At 41.3% G+C, this 22,475-nt stretch overlaps 1 protein-coding gene across 1 annotated transcript in view; it reads right to left on the minus strand.

Annotated features, from left to right (window-relative positions):
• RGL1 (ral guanine nucleotide dissociation stimulator like 1) overlaps positions 1–22,475 on the minus strand; it is an 80,580-nt gene that overhangs the window by 19,020 nt on the left and 39,085 nt on the right. The window contains exons 4-7 of the mRNA XM_086753536.1: positions 21,247–21,324; positions 8,378–8,562; positions 1,421–1,545; positions 556–771 (exon numbers count right to left, since the gene is read on the minus strand). Coding sequence (XP_086609662.1) covers positions 556–771; positions 1,421–1,545; positions 8,378–8,562; positions 21,247–21,324 — 604 coding nt within the window. The remainder of the gene's footprint in view (positions 1–555; positions 772–1,420; positions 1,546–8,377; positions 8,563–21,246; positions 21,325–22,475) is intronic.

Raw genomic sequence — 22,475 nt, forward strand, 5'->3', positions numbered from 1 at the left:
ATGCAGGAGAGAGAGCACGATGCTCATTGACTGAAGACGATGGGCCAAAAGCAGGTAAGTGCAAAGTTCATTCTGACTGTCTCTGCGCTGTCTGCACCACTGCCAGTCCTACTGTATTCTTGTTAAATTTTCCTCTGAAAAGAAGTCTAACCTTTGGATAATATCAAGCATCACTTCACTTCTTCTACTGATGTGAGTAGTATTTCCTTCCCAGGGAAGCGAACAGGCTGAATTTATACTTATCTTACCATAAATGTTACTTTATCAATTATATGGTACTCCCCGTCTGCAAGACACAGTATCTGCCTCACCCATTAATTAGCACTCCCAGCCCTGTGAAGCGACAAGCATCAAATCATGGTGGGGAAGGAACGAAGGGGAGGAAAGACAGTACTTCATCTGCTATTACAAAGAAAGTCAGTAAAAAATAGAATTAGAGCTATGTTCACTGGCCTGGGACCAACGCATACAACCCCCTTCTCCCCTCCCAAATCCCTCACTCCAAAGCACTCGCACAAGGAACATGAAGCAGTCCAGATAGAATAAATGCTTTACGTGTGCAATGTGAATCCACTTCTCAATGATCTTGGCTCTTTGCTGTGTTTTGCGTTCTTTGTTCTTCAGGATAGTGCTGACAACGCATTTGGTAACTGCATTGAACTGAGAGATGGTGGCTCTGATGGTAGGTGCCAGGTGCTTGTTTTCTTTCCTATCCCTTTGAGACCAGATGCATCCCAAACAGTGGTAGGGCACAACTTTCTTGAAGAGTTTCTAGAATGAAACAGAATACGATTCTCCTAACTCTCTATTGTCCATAAGAAGAAATGTATGTTTACAGTACAAACTGGATCTAATCCACCATCTAATCCAGTATTAAAAGATAAATACTTGTTTTCTCTTAGTTTAAAATACTCACTTTAGCATATTCTTTAAAGGCTTGATGCCCTAAAAGAACTGTCAGCTAAATAGTACTGAGAAAATAAGAGACACCTTTATATCAGTTACAGAACCAAGAGGAAATTTTTTTTATATAATGATATTTTGAAGGAGATTGATCCTGATAAACCAAATCCACGCACGACAGTTAAGAGTGCCTATACATCTTTAGGTGAGGTAGCAATACAGTCAAAATGTGCTACTTTGTAAAAAAAAAAAAGTCTACACAGTATATACATTCACACTTTTTTTTAAAAAAAAACAAAACCCAAACCAAAACTTCAGAATGACTAAAGGAAAAAGCCCAATGAATGAAGCAAGTTTGGATTATCAAGCAGAGCTATGTTCTGTGTCCCAACAACACACCTGTCCTGGAATACTATACTTGTATTGATGTAACTTTAAAAAAATTAAAAAAATAAAAAAATTAGAAGCCCAGCACTATTTCCTCTAGCATTTCAAGTGGTACGTATATTCTACATACTGCATCCTCATATGTCAACTGTTCAGCCACAAGGTCTTCTTGGAAAAAAGAGAATTCTTCTGGATTGTTGATCTCCAGTTCCTCTTCATCATCTAGGTTACAGGGGGAAGTGCTATGCAACCCATCTGTCCAGGATGGAAAACATGACTTAGTAAATTTATACAGCAAACAGTGCATCAAAGCAGATGTTTGTTTATTTTAAAACGTCACTGTGTATATTACAGCAGAATGCCCAGAGGGTCCTGCCTGATGTAACGGCCTCACTGTGCTGTGTATTTCAGTGATTAAAATGATGACCAGATGATTAAATTGTCAAAGAAAAGATGGAAGAAAAAGAAATAGAGTTAGAGAGAACTGAGCTGTTCAGGGTCCCTTAGCTGAGAAGTGACTTAACCCATTCACTAACCATTCTTCTGAGAGAAAAAAAAAAAAAAACAAACAAAAAAAACCAAAACAAAACCAAAAAAACCCCACCATCACCCCAACAAAAATTCCGTATTAATATTGCAGATTTGTTAATCTATTTTCAGTATTTATGCATTTTATAATCTGAAAAAAAACCCAAAATCAAACTGCAAAGGGATGAGACTGCAATTATATCCCCAAAATATTGCATTAGGAATGCTCTTATATCTAGGACTTCATCTCCCATGTGTGGAAATAAAAGGAGATACCAGATTTTCTTAGCACAATTTATGCCTTCACAGAGTTACGTGGGCTATATTGAAGAGTTTATTCCAGCATCCCTCACCTTCCCTCTCTGGGAATTTTTCCAAGAAAAGGGAATACAATGAGCACCTACAGTATTCAGCTGACTGCTTCCTCTAAATTTGCAGTGGGCACCAGTGAAGAGGTGAGAGAGGAGAGCTGTCCTCATCGAGCGACCGGATCCAGTGCAGAAGGGAAGGGATTTCACAGATGTTCCCATGTCACCTTTCGGCTCCCACAGGTTGGGAACAAAGCCACATTAAAAGACAAAGAAACATGCCCTTGTTTCCCATGGCAGAGGAGGAAGTCAAACAGAAAATCCCTAAAAATAAATCCTCTTCCTAATCCCTTTTACTGTAAGGCAACAGTAACTCCAAAAGAAGGGAGAAAAAAAAAAAATGGACTAGCAACAAAAATACTGAATTTACTACTAGTGAGATTTCATTAACAAAAAGGCCCAGAAGGCCAACCGCATCCTGGGCTGCATCAAGAGGAGCGTGGCCAGCAGGTCGAGGGAGGTGATTCTCCCCCTCTACTCTGCCCTGGTGAGACCCCACCTGGAGTACTGTGTCCAGTTCTGGAGCCCCCAACACAAGAAGGACATGGACCAGTTGGAGAAGGTCCAGAGGAGGGCCACAAAGATGATAAAAGGGCTGGAGCACCTCTCTTATGAGGACAGGCTGAGAGAGAGTTGGTGCTGTTCAGGCTGGAGAAGAGGAGGCTCTGGGGAGACCTGATAGGGGCCTTCCAGTACCTCAAGGGGGCCTACAAGAAAGATGGAGAGAGGCTGTTTAGTAGGGCCTGTTGTGATAGGACGAGGGGCAATGGTTTTAAAATAGAGGGAGGTAGATTTAGATTAGAAATTAGGAAAAAATTTTTTACGATGCGAGTTATAGAACACTGGAACAGGTTGCCCAGAAAGGTGGTGGATACCCCATCCCTGGAAACGTTCAAGGCCAGGCTGGATGAGGCTCTGAGCAACCTGATCTGGTTGGGGATGTCCCTGCTCCTTGCAGGGGGGTTGGACTAGATGACCTTTGAAGGCCCCTTCCAACCCTAACCATTCTATGATTCTATGATTCTATGAAAAACAAGCAGCACATTTCAGAGTATGTTATGCAATACTTCACATCCAATTAAAGCAGAACACACATTAAAGCAACAAAAGCAGATAGAGTAATACTTCATCATTCTTTTTAAAAATACTTCATTTTTCTGTTCCTCATTCATTAGCAAAACCTAATAAGGGAAGTAAACAGCTGCAGTTTTGACTCAACAAATTATAACTAAAGGCTGTGTCCAGATTTCCATCTGTACATTCCAATTGTACAACTTATTGACAGAGTTAAATGCGATAAATGGAGACCTCTGTTCCAGCATTATTTTTCTGTGGCTGTTTTGTAACAATACGCATAATTAAATGGACTTCTACTCAGCTGTTACAAGAGTCACACTTTTTCCTCTTTTTTGGCTACGTAACTCCTCATTTTCCTTTCAGCCCTTGAAAATCAACTGAAAACCCTCATCACTGAGTTGCAACACCACTAAAAACCTCACAGTGCCCTTAAAAACCAGGTCCTGGAGCGCAATGCAAGCTTTTCCTTTTCTTTTTTCATGCCTCTTTTTCTCTCTCACCTTCATAAATGTGTAACCAGTCTTCTCCTTACTGCCGGGAAGCTGGAACACTCTTATCATGAAGATATACTTATTATGAAGTATCTTATCATCTTCAAATCACTCCGACCCATTTAGCCATTTCAAAGCCCAACTGCCCTCTTGACTTCACTGAGAGCAACCACATGCCCCTTCTGAATCTGCGCTCTCTGACTCTGTTAGGGCCCGGGCCGACATTAACTCTTTCAGTCCCTAACACCACTCCGTGGCTCAAACGTTGTCCATATTATCTCACACAGAGATAGAGGACAGAGAAGAGAGAAGACAAAAAGAAAGCAGTTACAATGGCAAGGCCAGCTATCAAAAACAAGAGCCCACGGCCCAACATTGTAACAATATTCAAAACATTCTCCATCAGTAAGATTTAACGTTTCACCTTGTTCTTTTAACAATAACATAGCCGACGCTAGTCTGTTTTGTTAATTGAGAGTATTCCAGGGAAGGGATTTCAACATTTCCCTCATCAACTGGACAACCGAGATGAATGTCTCGATACATCGAATGTTTGACAGACCAGATTCACTCATATCTAGTCCTATCTGTTATGTTTTTTGACCTGGGCAATCAGGATTTGTATCTAAAAAGGTCCTGTTTCAAGGCGTGGAGGCCAATAAGGAATATGGGCCCCAAGTACAACTGGTGATACAGTTCTTGACAACTGTATTTAACCTATTTTCTAACTATTTTGAGAGGTTAAGATTAACGAATCTCAGCACAAACTCCTTGCTTAATATGGTTTCAGATGCATACCAATTCCTGAATTAGTTCCCAGGCAAGATTTGGAGACCTATTTCCTCTTCCCTTCCCCAAAGATGGTGAAGGTGAAGAGAAGGGTTTTCCAAAACATTGTACTCTATTATAACATACAAAACAAAGAGAATCAAACAAACAACACAAGCAACCACCAAGGGTAACAATGTACATGTAAGGCCCACAAAGGTTTTTGAACAAAACAAACAGTTTTAGAAGGGTGGCACAATCCACCTGGTATTGACTTGGTGGTCTTTTCTGTCTGTGTCAGTGGCCATCCAGGCACAGAAGTTGAGCAGAATCTGCTATGACAAGGTTGTCCTGGTTAGTGAAGTGGTTTCACCAGATCTTTAAGGGGGTTTGGGGCAAAAGGCAGTGCCATTTACCCCCCAGCGACTGTTTGCTTTTGCTAGGCATTGGCCAGTCACACAGGACACCTGGAATCCTGAGGTCTAAGGACCCACTTTAATAATCCATTTGTTTTTTTCCACTACCCCATTAGCTTGAGGATAGTAGGGGATGTGAAATACCCATTTTATTTCCTCACCTTTTGCCCATTCCTGCACCACCCCAGCAGTAAAGTCACTACCACTCTCCGATTGAATCGACTGGGTTTTTGGTAGGTAACTAAACCATAGCTTCAGCCCCTTTATGGTGTTCCAAATGTGGGCAGGGTGATCCCCTTTTTGATGTGCAGCCACCCATCCCACCAAGAGTCCCCTGTTTAGCAGTATTCAGGATTTCCTCCCATTTTTCCTTTTGCCACACAGGCACTCGATTAACCTCCCACTGATTTTGCTCCCAGAAAGGCAGCCACTCAACGGATACCTTAAATACAGCGTGTGGGCCTGTATACATAAACACTGGCTCCCTGTTCTCCGCATGTCTCCTTATCGCACTCCAAACTGCTAACAACTCTCCCACCTGAGCATCCCCCACCTTCTGCTACTGTTTGGTATTTCCACACCTTCCCCCTGCCTCTTTTAGACATACTGACGCACTTTGACCCCCTCCCCAGGAGTAGTTTGGGCAAGCTCTTGTGCCAGCGCACAACGAGCAGTGGTTGGTTAATGATGGTATCCCTGTGGAAGGCACCTAGAACTAAACAGCCTCCCTTCCCATGTGAAAGCAAAACTATCTCTGCTTCTTGCAGGGGAACTACGAAAAACATCTCTCTTACATGGATATCTGGGAACATTTGGTGGGCTTGTTCCTGTATAGTTGCAATTAGGTTGGCTATGTTAGGTACGGCAGCGGACAAGGGGCCCGCGTTGGCATTTTGCAGTCGATAATCAACTGTTAATCGCCATTGTAGGTTTACAATCACTTTAGGGCCCAACACCCACGGTCCCTGAAGGGGACAACTTCGGCACGGCGCATACCAACAGCTGGCAGACCAAACACCCACATCCCCCCGAAACAGATCAAGCCCCAGAACACCTGCTGGAATTTCAGGGAGCAAAATATGGTCACCCCCAGTGAAAGACATCCTCCCCGCATATTCGGTTTCCATCTCCCTGAGTCCTTGGAAATATTTTCCCCTAATTTTAGCCAAATCAGGAGGGGAATAGGGAATGGTATGAATAGTGACTGGTTGAGCTCCTCCATCAGTCCCTGATCTAGTCAGGGATGTCCCTGCTCCTTGCAGGGGGGTTGGACTAGATGACCGTTGAAGGTCCCTTCCAACTCTAACTATTCTATGATTCTATGATCACCACTATCAACAGCTTCTGTTTTCATTAGAGGTCGCATTTTAGCTTCCTCTGTTCTAGGGGAAGGTATCTCTTGTACGTGCTCTAAATCTTCAAAAGGGTCTAACAATTCTAATTCCTTTCCCCAGTCAGAAATTATATCCACGTTTCCCACAGCAATTTGGGAACGGGTTTCATTCAATTGCTGCTTCAGTCTCTTTCCCTGCTCCACAACCTCTGCCAATGATGGGGCTCACCATGCGGCTCCCTCAGGCAGTGTCTTTTATAGTCTCATCCCCACCTCCAGTTCCGCCCCTTGAAGACTGGGATGGGTCTGGATCCAGAGAGTTCTGAGTCCTCTGCGCATGTGAGGGGTGGTCAGAAGCCCCTTCCTCAGATGCCCGCTGCATGAGCCTTGGCCATATTTGCCAAGTCGTTACCAGAGGCCTGGGGAGCTGCACGTACCCCATGCCACCTCCACCTCCCCTGTGCAGACTGCACCCTGCGCTACAGCCACAACAATATTTGAGACATTAACTCTTTTCAGTCCCTGACAGACTCACCTTGCTTTATATCGCTCAAGGTGCAAGGCACTAAGGCCAGGAACAGCTTTTATCCATGTACCTGCTACTGCAGTCTAATCTACTGGCATGGCTGATGGCAGCACCGAATGGAGGTCCAGTTACACAAATGAAACTGTCGGATTAGGACGCCAATTTGTAAATTCACAGCACAATAAAAATGCTTTAGAACAATAATTATCAGCAACTCTTGACTGCAGACAACACATTAAGAGTTTTTAAAAAATCTCCAAAATGAACAAAGATGGAGCTTTGATAAAGTGACAGTTCTAACACACTTCTCTGTAGACCACGATTATGTTCCCCTCCTCTTATTTTACTCTAATTAACAGTCTCTTTTCTGCCACAATTTGGAAAACGTTATCATTCAAAATTGGCTCATCCATAACTCAGAAAATAACCTTTTCAACTGTTACTTGAGGAAAAAAATACAGAAGGCAGGGCTGCTAGGAACTTCTGCGCACTTTGAACAACAGATGAATCTAAACACCACTCTTGGGAGCTTTCTTTGTTTGACCTCTGATAACCAAACCCAGGAAAGGACATCAATAGGCACATATTAGCAATCCTGTTCACTTACCTGTGTTCAGTCAGGAAAATGACTGGGCTCTGTGCGGTACTCCTTTTTATGTTTGTGTTAACGACCAAGCTGCTTCGGCATTTCACAGTATTATGCATTGACATGGTATTTCTGGAACATCCGGCAGATATAATTTTTATGGGATGAAACGTTTCTTTTCTGTCATTACCTTTTTCCTTTATAACATGAATTATTCCCTCTTGCCCGTCTGCCAAAGCTGGAAGTTGATTTTAGTTCTCATTCACACACTACATGAGCTCCTGTGACTTTTCAGCTTATGCCACAGGAAGCTCTCTGACCAGGATAAGGGTATGTGTCAGGCTTGACGCTGCACATAGCATATTTGTGTTACTACAGTTCACTATTGTTTCAGTAGATTGTGACCCCCCAATAACGTAAGTTTTTCCTCTGTCCTTGGATACCAGCAGCCGGCCACTCAAATCGGAAAAAACAGCCACAGACACTTCCTTTGACATGATGGTAACTAGGAAGAAAATCTTCATGACAACAAAGCTTGTGACTCAAGCTGTATTTTGTTGCCGCTCTGTATTTTGCTTTTTGTTGGTTTGAGCTTTTCTTGGGGGAGCACTGAAACAAGAAAACCAGCTAAAGAGCAGCTGTGTGTTTTAATTCAATGACATGGGAAGTGTGCTGACAATTAACCACTTAGTTGCTGCAGCAACAAAGCTCTGGCTAAATATTAGAGAAGTGCTAGCTTCCCCAATAAGTCCCAGGATGAACAGGCATAGGCACCTGTGCAACATGCATAGTTGCACACTGTACAACTATTTCATTCCACACAGAACCTGCAGCCTCATACAGAGAGATTATTTTTTTTTTCCATAAAAAATTCACTATTGAGCCTCACAATATCGTTAATTAGCATGAGAGCTGATGAAATGTACTCCACATAAATCCCTCTAGTACCACACAGTCTGGGAGAACAGAAAGACAGAAGGGAAAGGTAACTTACCATTATCTTCGACTTCTTGGTGCTGGAACTGCTCTAAGAGGTTCTGCGCCCTCCTCTCTGGGTCAGAGTCGGGTATATTCTTCTTCAGGTAATCCAGCACCTTCAGCAAACACAGGTAGTCGGGTGGCTCTCTGAAATCCTCAGAGCACTGGTCGAGCCAGGCTCGTAAGATTGATGCTATTGCACTAAAAGCAAATACACAGAGAATACACTGGTTGTATACAGCATGTATTGATGCTGTATATGTATCTGTATCTAATATAACGATAAAAACACAGACTTTCATACCCTATGTGAAGGCAGTATGAAGACTTTTTTTGAGCAAGGATTTAATTATTATTATTATTTTTTTTTAATGAATGGAATCTTATAAGATATCACAGATTTTGCCAGGGACTTCAATGAAGTTGCTCCTGATTTGCACTCGTACAAGTGGATCCAATTATAGCCCCAAAATGCAAATTAATAAAGAGTAAAATCAATTTAAGTTGTATTAAGATAATTCTATTAAATTCAGGATATCAACTAATAAGAAACAGGGAGGCCCTCTTGCAACAGGACAAGGGGTAATGGTTTTAAAATAGAAGGAGGTAGATTTAGACTAGATATAAAGAAGACATGTTTACAATGAGAGTGTTGAACAGGTTGCCTAGAGAGGTGGCAGATGCCCTATTCCTGGAAACATTAAATCAGCAAACTTGCTAATGCTGCATTCAACTCCTGCCTCCAGATCATTGCTAAAAACATTGAACAGCACTGGTCTTAGGACTGAGCTCTGAGGAACGCTGCTGGTGACCAGTTGCCAGCCAGACATAGCCCTGTTCACTGCAACCCTTTGAGCTCTGCCCTTCAGCCAGTTTGTAGTTTGACAGCTTGTCCAGGATGATACTGCGGAACAGTATCAAAAGCCTTACTAAAATCCAGAAAAACTACATCCACCATCTTCCCTTCATGCGCTAAGCTAGTGATCTCTTCACAGAATGATATAAAATTAGTTAAACAGGATTTTCCTTTTGTGAACCCATGTTGGCCCTGCCTGATGATTGCATTACTCTTTAAACACCTTTAAATAGCACCTTGTATAATCTTCTCCATCGTTTTTCCAGGGATTGCGGTTAGAATAACAGGTCTGTAGTTCCCTGGCTCTTCCCTCACACCCTTTTTGTAAATTGGAATAACACTGTCTAGTGTTCCAGTCAGCAGAGACCTCCCCAGATTCCCAAGGCCTTTGGTAGGTGATCAGGAGGGGTCCTGCCATAACATCTGCTAGCTCCTTCAGGACTCTGGGATGAATCCTATCAGGCACCATGGACTTGCGAACATTCAGCTGATACAGCCGGTCCCTTACAATTTCAGTGTCCACAAACATAAAGTCAATGTTCCCACTCTCGTGGTTCTCCGACTCAGAGGATCGGGCAGCCCAAGGTCTTTCAGTATTATTAAAGACTGAGGCAAAAACCACATTCAATGCCTCCACTTTTTCTTCATGCCTATTAATCAGATCACCATCTTCAATGAGCAGAACATAATTTCTTAATTCCCTCTTGTGCCACTGTGAAAAGCTGCGGCCCAGTGAGACTCCAATGTTTGCTCCATTACCGCTCCCTGGGATGTTGTGGGAAAATACCAGGGAGGAAACAAGGTATTTTGTGGCTCCTTCAGGGTAGCAGCTTCCCAGTGGAAATGCTAAATCAAATGCTTCCTTTGGTGCCCTTCCTCTCATCAGTCACCGCTGCCAAGTCTGGACAAAACTGAAGCTGCGTATTCCTCCACACCATATTACTCATTATCTGTTGTCTCAGTAGAAAGACTGCCTGTTCATGAAACCTCAAGTTCTGCAGAGAAAAAAAAAAAAAAAAAAAAAAAGCAGTCTAAGCCTGAACCTAACCCCCCATGAGCACATACAGTCAGTGAGATTGCCTCATCTGTGAAGATAAAACCCTAATCGTGACACGTGCGACATGGGCAGCACCATGCTCTGCTGGTGCCCAGTATCAAGCTTGAAGATAGCTGAACCCAGAAGATAGATTGGTCTTGCTAATCTTAGGATGAAATGCGTAACAAAAACATATCAGCAGAATCTGGATTTTACCCTTAGCCCCGAGACAAGGAGGGGCTGTCAAATTACACCATACAAGAAATGGTGTAATATACCATGCTCAGTCATGCTGGTGGTGGAGGAAAAGGATGCTTAAGGAGTTACAGGAGTGTCTGATCTTGTTCAGGAAAGTTATCCCAGACCTTAGACACATGCAACTGAAAATACAGCAGTTGCAGAGAACTGCCCATGGACAATCCCTCTATGGATTAAGGGAGATGAGGGGAAACCAGAGATGATGAATCAACATGGTTTCCACCCTGCCTGAAATGGAGGGAAGTGATCTGTTTATCTGCTTTTCCTGCTTTATGTAGATTTTAATCCACACCCACATATTATATTCGTACTTAGATATTGCACAAATGTATGCTCATGGGAATTTCTTTACATCCTGTCTTTACAGGAATTTTTTATCATTTCAGTCTGATTTTGTAAGAAAATAAGACTTAGAATTTATGCTATAGTTTTCCAGAAATAACTTACAATGCTACTGGGAAATTTCAACTAAATGTGAAAAAACTGGAAGAAACCTGAAAAAATAACCAAATTTCTTCAAGTTTTAAGAAAATTCAAGCTTGGATAAAGAATATTGATCAACTTATTTTTTTCTGCTGCAGGGAAGACTAAGATCTTTAGTTCTTTATAGCAATATGCCAGTAAATCAGCATGTATATTTTGGTGCACCAATTAGCACTGGCCACAGCACATATTACAGGCTGGGAAGACACAGACAATATATCAAAACACTTCTAAAAAATAATTTTGTTTACCTGAGCTGGCAGAAGGATTAGGGGAAAGGACTTGCAGTCATTTAACGTGACACACTGGCCATGGCCACTGTCTCATGATCACCTACTGTTGTGTTCAGAGTATGGCATAACACAAGAGAAAAAAAAATGTCATTGTTCCAGAATGAAGGGCACAATAAACATCTAAACTTCCTGAGAAAAGAAAGTCCTGAAGACTTCCTTTGTGACACTGAAACCATCCCTGTATTTCAACTCTTTTCCAGCCAGTAGGCATAAATGCTGTGGCAGGCACAAGAAGTGACTTACAGGCATCGCTGTCACCAGTAGCAGGGGAAGATGCTTAGGAGAGAAGAAACCGAGTTTTGTAAGGAAGCAGATCTCATGAGCTCTACTGCCATCAGAAAAACAGCAGAGATGACCAAGTGACAACAGCCCCGGTTTGCAGCAGGTTCTGTTCGGTTCTGCAAATGCTTAGGGCTGTGCTGTGCAATTAGCTGAGAGAGCTTGGCCCGCCAATGATCTGTTTTTCACACCTGCAGAAACCTTCCCTGATACTTATTCCAGTAACCCTGTTTCACAAGACTCTCAGTCAATAGCAGTATCCCTTACTCCCAATGATATTCCACAAAAAGGAAAGGGCCATGCTCTCAGTAAAAACCTCTAACCACGAGTATCCAGTTAGAGACACTGATGCTCCAAGAGCATCTGTCCTCTGTACACATGACAATCAGGCACTCGGCTTTTAAAGTTCAAATCCTCAAAAATACAGCTGTAGTGCCTCCAGGTCTGATCATGTTAATAGCTGCAAAATTGGAAGGGACAAGCCTTCTGGAAAGACCCCTCTCTCCTCAATTTATGAGATCGTGAGAAGAGTTCAAATATGAACACAGATTTCACACGTAGACAACAATGAACCCAAAAGCCAATCCAGAAAGTTCTCATTTCAGAGCCACGTACAAATATTGGCACATCTGTTCTGCAAGCAGGGAAACCACAGCACTATCTGGTTAACTGAGCTGCTCAGCAGCACTCAAAATGAAACAGTAGTTGAGGAGTAAAGATAGCTTCTCTCCTTGTCTCTTTTTAACTGTCAGTTTTTTCCTCAAAACTCAATTAACTTTTAATCCCCCACAGATGTAATTTTATAAGCCCTATCCACTTCAGTTTGTTGTTTCTTCTGTTTCCTTCTCTGATACTGTGGCAACTTCAAACTTTTAATTAGCAAGAGTATTTGGAAAGCTGTCAGTAACGCTGTTTGGTTAGGCTTGCTGGCAGGGGAAACTCTGGAATTACAATTTCAGAACTACAAGAAGTATTTACAACCAAAAATTAACATGCAAACATATTCTGGATTTCAGATTTCACTGCAAGCATGAAACACAGATTGTGCAGCTCAGAAGACTCTCTTACGTTTGAAAACTGGTTTGGACCGAGTTTTCACAACTCTGCTCACACAAGCTTCCACCACACATGCAACAAGTATGGTTGCATGGTTCAAGCCAGCGGTGGCCAAACTTTCTACCTAGAGCTTCAGGAACACTTTTCTGAGTCAGAACAGACGTCACACAACAGCCAGTTCTCCACCACTGCCACAGTGAAGCCATTAGCATCAGCCCAGCTCCCCATCTCCAGGCCAAGAAAGGCCACAACAGACAAGTGCCCACAGTGATGCTCCCAAGCCCTCACTCCACTCTCCCATCTCCCCACATTTTTAGTCTCCTGTAGCCCCCCACATACCCAGAACACTGCATCACAGCAGCAATTATAGACAGAAAGGCCAGTGTCCTGCATCTCCATGCCCTAACAGCATATTTTCTTATGCTCTGCACCCCCTTTCCCCATCCACATCACAAACTAACCATCATCCCTACTGGCTCCAAAAACCAGGTTGGGCATTATTTTCTTATGAGCATTTACCAGTTCAGCAATGATTTGAAAGAAGGAGCCGCTCCACAGGATAAGTTTTTGTACTAATACTGTTCACACACTCCTTATACTAAGCTCAGTTTCCAGAGGCTTGGTTGACAGCTGAAGAATAAACAGATTTTAAGACAGACCCAGTCTCTCAGAGCAGGGTGAAGAGTTCACAGACATTACAGACACTGATTTTTGCCAGCAAAATTACTTAAGTCAAGAGAGGAAAAGAGAAAAAAAGGTACACTGTGCCCTACTGACCTCCTATCGCCTGACTGTTTAATTAGTGGGTGATGGAGGGAAGATTTCTGAAAACAGGCTGGAGAATTGCCCATATCTTGCAGTAGCTTTACATTTGCTGCCCTTGAGAAGAAACTCCCTGTACTCGATAGACCCAGAGACAGATAGGAATGGGAGCCTTCCAAGATCTCAGACAGGAAAGAAACATCACAGACTAAATTTTTCATGGCTTGATTACGAGCTATAAATTTTTCCTTTCCTGCCTATAAGAAAAAGCTTTTTAATATTTAACTCCTGTCCTGCCAACCACAGACTCTGGGCTCTGGTCAGCAACACTTTCAAGTTTCACACCTGTCACAGTGTCTTCTAATTTCCATATCAGCTTTGCTTGAAGCCCATCTCTGAAGGTTTCAGCCTCCAAAAAATCGATCTACTGTTAGGTGGAAGAAGCTTATCCGATTCTGTCATAGAACACAGAACTACTCATCCACTCACATTTCCCCACAAGCATGATGAGACTGTGGCAGCTCCACATCTAACACCTCTGCTAAGCTGAGCGAGCAGGGCACAGAGGTGGAAAACGAGACCTTCATATCACATAACCACAAGAGATTCAACAGGGTACATGGAAATTCTGCAGTTTTTTTTTTTTTCCTCAACGGGAGACAGCTATATAACTGGTCCTGAAGAGGTCTGCATAGGAATTAAAGAGAACATGGCTTGCTAAAAAGGCAAATGCAGTGTTTTCTTTCCCACCACAATTATTTCTGAAGAATCAGCAGAAGGGACTCTCAACAATTAAAGAGAGCAAGAAATTCAGTTGCAAGAAGAGATTAAATTACTGATTTCTTATGAAATTAGACAGGAACGTGCACAAAAGTATCGGTAATTTGCCAAACACATACTTAAGACCATCAATGGAATCAGAGGGCTATTCTCTCTCCTCCACGTTCCATGCAATAGCTTTCAGGCTTGCTCACACATATTAAAATAAAACAGCTACATTTTCTCAGTTTTGCTTGTTAAATAACAACACGGGCAGTTAAATCTCAGTTTTGAATCAGGGGTAAAATGTATGTAAACTGCAAGCAAAGGTTGATGTAAGAGTAGTTTCTCACACCCAATCCATTTATAAATAACATGCTGATGACTCCAGCAAATGATGTGGTTTTTTTTGATTTGGGAAGAACTCAAATAGCGTAAGGCAGGGCACGTGAAGTCACTAAGGGAATAGCTCTGCTGGTTGTTCTTTGGTTTAATTGAGATGCCAATCATTATTTTTCTTTGCTCTTCTAATTATTCTTTTTTTTTTTTTGCGTAGTTTCAGTTGTTTTCATAACTCTTCCACTCTTCCATTGCTTATACTGCCCCGTGTTTGACTCCGCTTCTCGTGTAACCACATTGGTTTCTGCTGTTGTTTTAGCTTAATTGGCTTTACTGGAATGAATGCTGATTGTTGCTCTCCCAAATGCATCTTAACTGCTTCCCACCATGGATTTCCCAGGCATCAGAAACTTACAGCCAATTATCTTCCATTTGTCTCGCATTCCTTTGGTGTCTGTTCTCCTGGAGTACAACGTTTTAGGACTAGTTTTATTTCTACAGTACTGTAACTGTGCACGTTGTTTCCAGCAGGACTGTTAACTTCAGTAGGAAACGAGGCAAATTTGCTGTCGGGAAGGTCTAAATGCACAAGAAGCCGTAGCACAATGTTTGTTTATCACTGAGAAAACTCCAAATACTGCAGTATTACAGTGAAGGTTTTGGTATTTTCTATTTTAATGCAGAAAAGAGGGGTAAACAGGCAAAACATGCCATGTGGTAACTGAATACTTCCTTAATTTTCTTTATTTGAACTGTTTTACCCAATTGCTGCGGAATGAAACAAGGAGATTTCAGTTTAGCTTCGAGTTGCTTTGACTGGTTTTCAATCATGCCACGTTCCAAGTCCTGATAGCAAATAAATTCCACATTTTGATAATAAAGCAGATGCAACTAGGAGCTGATATTCAAGACAACAAAAGAAGCCCCAAGTATTTTGATTCATTTCTGTGGCTTGTCATTCATCTGAGGGAGAGCACCACCAATCTACTCCAAATCAGCAAACCAAAGCCAGTAGCAGAAGGAAACCACAACCTTATACTTCAAGAGGAGGTTTGAAAGGATTTTTACTGTTACTCAAGCTCATTTAGGATTTAAGTCTCAGGACTCAGCCATGGCAGTGCTTGGAACTGCAAAAGAGGAGAGTTTGAGGGCTTAAAGCTGTTATGTTTCGTACTACATAAACTGCTTCTGCTTGTCATTCAGCTGGTCCAACTCCAGTAAGAATCTTCCCTCTTAAAGCACTGGGGATGTGAGTAAAAAATGTAGCTGGGGGGAAAAAAAAAAAAAAAAAAAAAAAAAAAAAAATGTATTACAATCCCCATTTGAAACCTCATACTGCAACCAGGAGACCAGTTTTCCAGTTCTACTCCTTTCTCTTTAGTATCCTTGAAAAAACATAACCTAAACTGGGGTTTATAAAAGCTCTTTAACTTTCTTTGGTTTAATCAGAAATAGATAAAAATGAACGGATTAGAACACGGCTCACTGTTTACAGCACAGCATTTCTTTTTCATCACCTTTGCCCTGGCTGCGGAGTCTCTTACTAGATACAAACTCAAGAGTTATTTCTATGTATAGAGGGAGACAGCATGCCTTTTCCTCTTCCCATTATATTTACCAACATGCCTAAATGGTACCTTTAAAAGAAAACATACCAATGTTAGACCTCTGGAAAGCAAACAAACAGAAAATCATGGTTCAAGTCCATGAACCAATATGACAACATTGTCTGCTTTGTGAAAATCCACTCCCACGGGTAATCTCAGGTTTGTACTACCGTATTTTTGAGCCGGGTCTTAAAGTAACTAGATTCAGTTAACATTAAACTAGTCTTTCCTGAATGCAAACCTTGCAGGCAAGCCTGCTTCACCAGGCTGGACATTTTTCTGGGTGTGCTGAACAGGAATTAATCATTTCTGGGAATGTCACTGAGTGAAATCTTTAAAAATCATGCCAACAAGCTCAGCACCTTTTACCCATGAAGCGTGATGTTCTGCATCCACTTTCGAGGTCTCGCATGCCCAGCAAGTCATCTCAGCGACATGGCCTCAGCACTGTTTCAGACCCTCACATTACTCAGAGTCATCTCAGTATCCAGTAAAGCTATTGACTTCCAAAAGGTACAAGCAGCTACAGTATTTTATACTTCAAAGGCTTTATGGTTCTCTCTCTGTCCTCAACCAGCTCCAGCCAAGTCTTTAAAGCCTATCTTCTAGGAAAGAAGCGTTCTGCTCCATTAATACATCACCTCTTTAAATTCATAAGTCTGTGGTTTGGGTATAGTTATCTGCCAACATTGCACTGCCCGGACATCAAAATTAACACCATCTTTCAGTAGGGGGAGGGAAACAGGGCACAAGTTATTTCACAGATCATCCCATGTGGAAAACTCTACCTTTTAACAGTGAGTTAAAAGTTAACTGAGGAACTCTTCTGCTCTGAATAGAGATCACAGGGATCAGGTCCTGTCAGCAAAAGCATTGTTCCTATGTATCTTGTAGGCAATACACACAACCATTTCAATAGGATAGAAGCCCCAAACAGCATTAGTTGCTTGGCTTGTTTATCCCCTTCCCAGAACACGTAAAGGTGCTCGAGATCTCTCAGACATGACTGTCTCGTTGAAGTTTCCCATGACTCCTGGCTGGTGAGGTGTCTAGAGGCTTCACATCAGCCATGAGCAAGAGAAAGTACTTTATTCCTTTTTGCCCTACTTTCTCTCCTCATTTGCTTTTTGTCAGGTGACATGTACCAAACGGCACATTTGAATTCTACCTCACTCAAAAAACAAAGGCATAATTGATTTATAGTACAAATTCTCTGCAGTCCATGTAAGGCATGCTATCATATGGACCTCTCCAATTCTTAATGCTACTCATCATCCTGATAATTTGTATTGATGTTTAGCGTATGTATAGTTTTATTCTGAATTGTCACATGTCTTGATGGGTTATACCTACTCTTTTCGTTTTGAAAGTCAACAGAATTCCTGAGCTAAAACACATGTAATGAACACTGAGAACAATGACTTAACTAAGATGAGGAGGTAACTTTGTCACACCTCGACACAAAACCATGCATAACTGAGAAACAGCACCAATCTCTTTTATATGATGCAAGGAAGAGCAAAAAGAATTGCTTATAGGTGGAGATATAGGGTCAAGTAAGTTTAAAAGTTACAAAAGTTTTTAAAGTTACAAAATTACATTACTTTTGTTTAAATTGTGTAATACTGAATGCAGTTTTAAAGAAAAGGACAATAATAATAAAAAGCCTGAAAGACATTTTGTATTATGTCATTAAGTCAGATCTCTGTTGAAAAATAATAAGTTTTGACCACTCCAGCCCTAAAAATGGCAGGAATGATGCCTAAGTGAACAGGAGAAAATCCCCTTGGCAGAATGGGTGAAGGCATGTTTCTGAACACAGCTGAAGTGATCTTGGGCCAGTAACAACTACATGTCACCGCAACAAGTGTGAAAAGTAACTGCTGGCTCAGACGCAGAATTTGGAAACACAAAGATGGGTTTATAGCTCCCAAATGTCTCTCAAATGAGGCTGTGCCACAAGTGCACTCAAGCTGTAACGTGGACTTGCAGGTTCTGAACTACATGAACACCAGGTGGAATGTTAGAATAATAATAATATATATATATATATTTACATACGTCAGACATTTTCCTTCCCAAATCATGTCACAACTATATACTACAAGTACAAAAAGCACTGAAAATTTCAACGTAGAAATCAGTAACCTGTTGCCTTACATAACACCACATACGACATAATATTCCTCCCATATGCACCTAAGATTTTGCAAAAAACCCTCTCTTCTTTAAAGGTCCTTGAGACACGTAAAGAGCCATATATTCTTCTCCTGCAGTTGTTTTTAACTTCTGTAGTATTTTTTATGTCAAACCAGTGGAAATGCTTTAAATGCATCCCCATTTCTAATGCTCCAAATAGACTCCTCGACAACAGGAGTACGACAAATTTAAAAGATCTCTGGCCACAGACCACAGGCTTCCCCACAAGATACTTTTCCTCTGAGAAATACAGAGTTAATGGCAAGAAATAACATGACTCCACTGCTTTTTCCTTTTATTCCTACAAGTCATACAAAACTGAGAGCACAATTATATCATGTTTCTGTTCTACGAGAGAAGAGAGTAAATGTAATTATATTGGAATTATCCAAGACAAGAGAAAACCTGAACTTCTAGAACTACGTGTTTCACAACAGGACTACAAAGGCAATCTCTTTTCCAGATACCATTAATCATATCTAAGAAACAAGTAGCCAGAGCAACTGAGAGCAATGGAAATTTTTAAGGCAGGAAAGTGAATTCACATTTGTAGAGGATTTGGTAAAACACGTATACCTGACAAATTGCTTTGTTGACAACTTCTTTGTTAAGCTTTCTATAAATAAGTAGTTGGGTAACAGGTATCAAAATCAGAAATAAAAGGTATCTTACGAAGGCCAAAGGATCAAAAACAGAAGTGCCAACTATACTAATGAAAATTATGTCAAATAAACTCAGCAGAAGTTGTGCTATCACAGGACTAGGACCACAGACTCCTTCCATTTGTCAGTCCCTGGCTGTGCAAAGGCATTATTGCATGATGATTACGTGCCAAGAGGGAAGACAGCATTGATGCAGCAGGAAGCAGCTAGGCAGGGGGTATATGATAAACTATGTGTAAGTCAGTAGGAAAACAAATCCATTAAAAACATATAAATAAACCAAACATGCTCCTCCTAAATGCTATTTCACTTGCATGCTGATCTCCAGCTGTAACAAAAAAAAAAAAAATTGATGCATTTTGCCCAAAGTCTGAGTGACACTAAGATCAATATTACTTTGACACCTTTTCTCTGTATCTCATAACCAAGCTCCTTCAGGTCCATGTAAAGGCAGTTGGGGGATTAATCCCAACATTATTTACACTGCTGAAATTATCTTCTTCACCCCAATATAAATCCTTAATCTATTTTGCAGGAAGGGTACTGCTTTAGCTCATATTTTATGGCTGGATGGACTGAGATAGGAGGAGGTCAAATGGTCTGCCTGAAGCTGGAAGAGACCCTAGTGCTCATTTTGGATGGGAGTGTGGGAACTCACTGGCTGCCTATTATTGCCTCTACCCACTACACAATGCTGCCTTCCTGGTGCTTGTGACCAAGTTTTAACTACCAGCTGTTCTTTGATGAGCTCTCATGCAAAATGGGAGGAAAATATTGATAGCTCTCTGTTTCCAACCAGGAAAGAATCAGAGAATTGAGCTCCCATGTTGAGTCTCATGGGGCTAGAGGAACAGCCCAAATCGTTAGAGCTCATAGCTTTCCGTCCTTGCTAAGGGCTTAAAAAAAAAGAAAAAATAAAATTAACAAGTGATAACATTTTTTTTTCTAACTAAAGGCTTTGAGAATCTTGTATCATTTACAGACGTTAATTAAGCTCTACATTTCTTCTGCAGTCAAGCAAGTGTAATTCATTGTGTTTTCAGAGACAGCTATTGAAACGCTCACAGCCAAGGAGCTTTACCAATTTATCTCTGGTGGTTAAACAAAACAGTTTCCGCATGGATGACAGAAGACAAAGGGACCCCACTGTCTAGCCAGTACCTTCAGACACTGGAAGACAGGAAAATGTTCAGTATTTTGATGGCACATTTCTGGACTGGGGATATTTGAACCATTTTAAGCCAGACTTGAAATCTCCATATCCCCACACACAGGCCATTAGAAAAACATGCAGGTAAGCAGTGGGAAGAGCAGGCCCAATGTTCTAGAACAGAATATGATTTGAATCAGTCTGCCTGAATCTCAGGAATTAAAAAACTGCCATGTATTTCTCCACCTTGATTGGACTACATATCTCATGATAGACAAGTCCAACATTTTTCTTCCATCTCAAAACAAAAGGAATCTGGAGGCAGCTTCTTCAACTACATCTTGAGAAATCAGTGCACTGATAAAAAAAAGTTCAGGTTTTCTTAACTAGTGAAAGCTGAGATAAATTAATAGAAAAACAATCTTCAGTAATGCTGACAAGAATCAAGCATCACCACATACTGTAATCAAATAGAATGACGTAGATACTTTTTACTGCCATGATGCATGCAAATCACAGACTATACAGATGTCAAAGTACAAATGCTGATGACCTAAGGCACATTTTACACCCAATGTCTAAAGAAAAAACGCAGCTTCAAATTAAGCGAGGAGGATAACCAAACCTCTTTTTTTTTTCCTATTTAAACTGCATTTCAAAAAAGCTTTGCTGTTTTTCTTGCAAATTGATGACTTCAGAATTTAAATTTCACTCTAAAAGAAACACTAAATCATAGAGGCACTAATGGAAGAGATACATGCATAGACACATTGCCTGAAACAACCTCAGCTTTGGGCTGCAGACACTGTCATAACACACAATAAAATCAGTCATAAGCAACAACCATTTACTGGAATAGAAAAGGCAGGGGAAACAAACACTCCTTGCTTGTTTAATCAACGAAATGTTGGCCTAGATGTATTCATTTCATGTTTAGTTCTGAGACAGTTTCCCTGATGCAAAGATCTCTGGGTTATATTACTGGGTATGTTACAAGACAGTTGATATTTGGCCTTTACACAAGCTTGTTTAAGCAAGCAAACAGTGCTGTGAATTTTCAAAGGAAACAACAGCTCTGCTGCCCACATCCTCCCCCAATACTGAATCCTGACTGGGGCTTGCTGTACAGTGCAAAACCACACTTACTTCCTGAGTACTGTTTTGGATTCGGAGGAATTCAGGCTTCCAGCTTCTTCACAGCTTGAGGTCTCCAGGTTTCCATACCTGAAAAATGAGATGTGTTTTAGAGGAACCGCTGCTGAATAAAACCAAATCCCAAATAGCATAATTAATATGCAATTATAATAAACAACTAAAAGGTGTTTGTAGCACAAAGTAAAAATACATAATCTAACAGTTGGGCAAAATTAAGGAGCTTTACGATTATTTCATTTAGAAGGAAAAAATTCCTACAGAGACAGCCACTATCTTTCAGTCTAACTTGTTGATTTACACAAAGTAGCCTGAACACAAGAGATATTAACCAACACAGTTTCTTTGCTCACAGCTCCAAGACCCTTTCTGCCCATTTTCACTCCGTCTTTTCCCGGAGCAATATTCCGGTGTGCAATGAGGCTATAACAGAACCACTTTCTCCAATACAGCTTCTGTTTCTCTAGTATTCATCATTCCTTCTAACTCCAAGTGTTATTTCACACAAAGTTTTCTAGGTGGCAAATGCCCACTTGTGGCAAAACTACTGACACAGTTGTCACGAGTGGGAATGGCCTGTGGCACTGTGAAAACAGCAGTGGGAAAGAGGAAACCATGGGCACAGCTCCAAGGTCACAAAGCAAAATCTCTTACCTAGGAGGCAGCGCGTGTGCCTTGAAGGCAGGATTATGCACTTCATTTTCAATGGGTGTGCCTATTGTTTCAGATATACAGCTCCATAAAGAATTTTATGGCTCCTTACAGGCAGCTTTAACGAAGGCAGATAATTACTCAGTCCAGAACAAGGCAAGCTGATTTTACACATGCTATGCTCAACTAATTGTGTCAGGCACCTGCAATTAATCCGAATAGTTAGGAGAACAAGTGCATCTTCAAGTGTTTGCACTACAACATCCTAGTGACATCAGACAGAGAAAACATAGCGGGCTGTCAGCTTGTGTCCAGAACGTTCATGTCAGAACTGTAACAAATCCATCCAAAATGTTTCAAAGGATAAAAATAAAAGGTGGTAGTTTTATGCTCCCCTGAAGTACCAGTCTAAGGCTTCATATGCAAGAATCTCAGATCTGTGCAGAAAGTCAACTTGTGTGACTGAATTCAAGCTCACCCTCACCAGGAGGTCTGTTAGATCATAAAGAACATGTTTTAGCATCACCATCCACAACCCTGGTGTTGATATTCTGCCCTACCACAGCCCACAA

Source organism: Chlamydotis macqueenii, chromosome 8 (genome assembly GCF_036417535.1).
Source record: "Chlamydotis macqueenii isolate bChlMac1 chromosome 8, bChlMac1.mat, whole genome shotgun sequence".
Classification (NCBI taxonomy): Eukaryota; Metazoa; Chordata; class Aves; order Otidiformes; family Otididae; genus Chlamydotis; species Chlamydotis macqueenii.